We start from the raw sequence: 4,355 nt of genomic DNA on the forward strand, positions 1-4,355 counted from the left end.
TTTAATTTATTTTGTGTACTACTGGATAGACATGTAAAAGAATGACAACCAACAAAAATGAGTTGTCCATGGGTGAAATAGAGGTGAAAGCGTTGCATCTTGTACAGGGCATTTCTGAGACCCGTATGACACACAATATTTTCACCTTTAATTTACTCATAATCAAATATTATTTTGTTGGTAATCAGTTTTTCACATTACTACCCACTATAACATTTTTGTTGACAAAAATAATTTATTGCTCTATCAATCAGCTAAGAGACGACGTAGAACGCATATGGAATCGCCCAACGGTGCATTTTGAATTATTTTCATAAAAGGCGTGTTTTTGTAAAAAGCGTGCATTGAAAATAAAAAGCGTGTGTTCTGACAGACCACCTCTGAACCAACGAATAACCCAACTTCCTATCGCCCTCAATTTTTCAACGACCACTATTCGCTATACAGTTCAATGTGTAATATTCTTCTTACCATAAAACTATTCTTTGTAGTATTCCGGCTAGTCTTTAATCAAGAATAAACCTAATGTTCATCTGGTCACTATATACACATCTGATCTGCACTTATTTTAAATCCTTGAAATTTCGACATGTACCACGGCATGTATTTAGATAAATTAGAAATATCACGAAACGGAAAATAAACAAAGGATATCTTGCTGCATAAGAGTGGATGAACGGGGTGAGGATAAAAGAACAAATAAGAAATGGAAAAGAGGGTGCGTCGTAGTGAAGCAGATTTAATTAGGTAGGTTCTCCCACCACCCCCGAAGGCTGGCGAAAGCTGTATTAATCATATACTGACACATGTAAGCCCCATGTGTGATGGCGAGCCAATGCAGGCAAATAATACAGTGTAACGTACATGCACGTGGAATACTGTATACATTTTTCCATAACCTATCAAATTACATAAACATATTTTTTGTGTGCATTAATATACAACCCAAAAGAATTTCATCTTCTGGAACTCAAAAGCAGTTTGCAAACTTTCTAAGCTTTTGCTCTGCCTCCAGGTATGTAATTTTTACATTTGATCATTTCTGATCTTGTATACATGTAATTCAAAGTTTTACAAAAAAAATCAAAGGATAAAAATAGATTGAACATCAATAAGGCCCTTAAGTTAGGAATGATACTCCAGTACACATTATTGACGCTTTATCAAAGCTTTATTCACATATTTTAACTATTTTGAAATATTATGGCAAGAAAAAATCAGCTATATATTACATTATAGTACCATCATGATTTTTTTTCATAGTCCTATCATTAGAGGAAATATATGAATAATTGAAATTTCATGGAATAAGATTTAAAACATTTACTAACAGCAAGACATTTCTTAATTGAAAATAATACTTTGAGGTAGTAAGGTCATGATAAAACAGGGAATTAATTTTGGATGTCCTACTTTGGCTGCTGTAGACTTTTATTTCAATAATTTTCATATAAATGCTTATCAAATTATTTTCTTTCAATCAAAACAAAAGGTCGCGTTCGAGTTGGATAGCCTGAGATCCCCTTAACATAGTTTTATAGCTTTCATCTGTAGACTATCAGGAAAAACCTCAAGTTTTATTTGTTATATGAATTCAAATGAATGGAACTCTTTTTGAGCGAGAACTGACTTCCATTCATTTATCTCTAAACATCAACCAAACCAAAAACCTTGCACAAGAATCTGGGCATTTGATGGCCTTGGATGAGAAATTTCTTTTCCTTGATCTTCTTTGAGATTGGCCAATCAAGCAGTGATAGAAAGAAATTGATTGCCATGTTAGAAAGCTTCCACAGTGAAATGACCCTTTTTCCTCTGAAACCTTATGCAGCTTGATTTTCTTTTATTTCTTCTTATTTTTTTGTTGGGGTGGGGGGATGACCACATATTGTATATTGACCTTCAGTATTTGTCTTAAAAAACATACATACGATCATGTCTCTCGAAAATCATAGAAAGGACACGAGAAAAAAATTATCCACAAAAAATATCAAAAAAAAGGAAAATTGTTAATTTTGTTTAGACAGTGCCATTCAGCAGTAATTCCCTAAAAATGCCAGGATTAAACTTTGTCAGGTTAATTAGAAATTAACATTACAGTAAAGCAAACAAATGCTCGGAAATGGAAATGGAAATGTATGTTTCCAAATCCCTTTCAATGTTAATTCAACCTGAATGGTTAAGTGATTTTTTTTGGTCTTACAGTAAAAAGGGGTGCACATAAAATTGTGTTCGTAGTCATGCTTTTAAAGAGTTGACATGACCTTTAATCACCCCTAGGCCTCATCACAAAGTCCCCAAACGCAAGGTGCCCGTTGACGTCATACACTATCCCATTCTTTCAATTTTGACCCGAATCCGAGAAAGAGGAGGATAGAGTGAGAAGCAGCAAGCTAGTGGACCCGGTGTACAAAGTTGATTGCACCGGGATCCCACTCCGGGATGACGTCAATCTAAAACGGACAGTTCGTCTCCTAAATTGGAAGCGATTGCTCGCTTATGAAATCCACAAAACGTGAACGGGGAAATGTACATCGTAGAAAATGGGAGTAGTATATTACAGCCTGGGAAACTGGTTGTTATTATTACTATATCCCACGTGCCGGTTTGGGGATGCTATATTACAATGGTATCATGTATAACATAGCCATTAGCTAATCATATTTCAATAGGATAATCTGTAACAAAATGGCAATTGCAAATCAAGAAGATGAAAGTGACTGAGTGATAATGTGCATCAATTTCATATGAAAGTCATATCAGCATACGGCTGGTGTGATATATAATTATCAAAAACCCATAAGATTAGAAAGGAATAAAATTGAAGAAGCATAAAAACACAATACTCCTAAGGCCAATCTCCCCCACCCTCTAAACTATTCATGAGCACATTAATAATCATTTTAACTGAGAAGAAAAGAACTATAATATTTTAGTATGATAATTATTGAGCAATATTTTTTTTCTCTGTTTTTTGTCTTACCCCTCCAAGCTTAATCACTTACAGTTCACCTCCTTGCCTCTTTACCTCCCTACCTCCTTCCCTGAATACATCCATGCCCCCTCCCTTTCTCCAACTTTTCCAGTCTCCTCCTTGCTCCCTCCCTATACCACCTCCCTCCCTTTCTCCAACTCTTCCAGCCTACCCCTTGCTCTTTTCAGTCACTTAACTCCTTCCCTTCATGTCTCCCTCCTTTCCATCCTCCCTCCTTGCCTCCCTCTTGCTCCCTCCCTATACACCTTGCCTCTATACCTCCCTCCCTTTCTCTAACTCTTCCAGCCTACCCCTTGCTCTTTTCAGTCACTAACTCCTTCCCTTCATGTCTCCATGTCTCCCTCCTTTCCTTCCTCCCTCCTTTCCTTCCTCCCTCCTTGCCTGCCTCCCTCTTGCTCCCTCCCTATACCCTTGCCTCTATACCTCCTTCCTTTTCTCCAACTCTTCCTGACTCCCCCTTGCTCCCTCCCTATACCCCTTGCCTCTATACCTCCTTCCCTTTCTCCAACTATTCCTGTCTCCCGTTTACTCTCTTCATTCCCTATCTCCTTCCCTTCATGTCTACCTCCTTTCCTTCCTTGTTCTCGCCTTGCCTTCCTCCCTCCTGTCTCCTTGCTTGCTCCCTCCATACCACCCTTCCTCTACACCTCCCTGCCTCACTCCATTTCTCCAACCCTTCCAGCATCCCCTTGCCCCTTCATTCCCTATACCTCCTGCCTTCCCACTTCCTCTCCTTCCTGCCCCCTCCCTCCCTCCATCCCTCTCCCTCCTTCTCAATTAAACATTAATCAGAGAAACAAGATCGAAATGGTCCATGAGAAACTCATAAGTAAGTCATTTTCAAGTTTATTGCCCTGGGCATGAAGCATGTTATTACAATTTTATAGTCTGGTGACAAAACAGGAGGCTATCACAGCTTGGACTCTAAATCCATCAAAACAAAGGAATAAATTGAAGAATATTTTGCAAACATGAGCTTAAGATAGTCTTGGAGAAAAGGCACAGCAGCTCCAAACATGCCTGAAAGTCCTGAAAATATGAAAACAATCAATATCAACTGTAACAAAAGTCTAGAGATAATCTACAAGAAATAGGTTCTTAATTATTTTCTACAGTTATCTTATACAGCTTTACTTGTAGATAGAGCAGATTTAAGTGTGCAAAACAATCACTAAATTTCTGATTTGGTATCTAGTACACTTGGTTTATAATTGATATGATTTGCAAATGACAGGATTAGAAAATGGTAATGGAAATCATTGCAAGAACCCAATGGGACTTTTTTCCAAACAATAATGATAACACACTGTCCCATAAGACATATATGTGTGCTGATCTTCAGTAAGACAATTTTTCAAAA

General features: G+C 37.5%; 1 protein-coding gene across 1 annotated transcript; it reads right to left on the reverse strand.

Moving 5' to 3' along the window:
* Nucleotides 1–3,318: 3,318 nt before the first annotated feature.
* LOC135153254 (high mobility group nucleosome-binding domain-containing protein 5-like) lies at nt 3,319–3,624 on the reverse strand. The gene has a single exon (XM_064095728.1). It carries the CDS (start codon nt 3,622–3,624, stop codon nt 3,319–3,321), a length of 306 nt encoding a protein of 101 aa, XP_063951798.1.
* Nucleotides 3,625–4,355: the final 731 nt, after the last annotated feature.

The sequence above is a fragment of the Lytechinus pictus genome, chromosome 2 (assembly GCF_037042905.1).
Source record: "Lytechinus pictus isolate F3 Inbred chromosome 2, Lp3.0, whole genome shotgun sequence".
Taxonomy (NCBI): domain Eukaryota; kingdom Metazoa; phylum Echinodermata; class Echinoidea; order Temnopleuroida; family Toxopneustidae; genus Lytechinus; species Lytechinus pictus.

Bases quoted from the DNA above. Each gene is read 5' to 3' on its own strand.
- LOC135153254 (XM_064095728.1), bottom strand. From the start codon at position 3,624: ATGGAGGGAGCAAGCAAGGAGACAGGAGGGAGGAAGGCAAGGCGAGAA.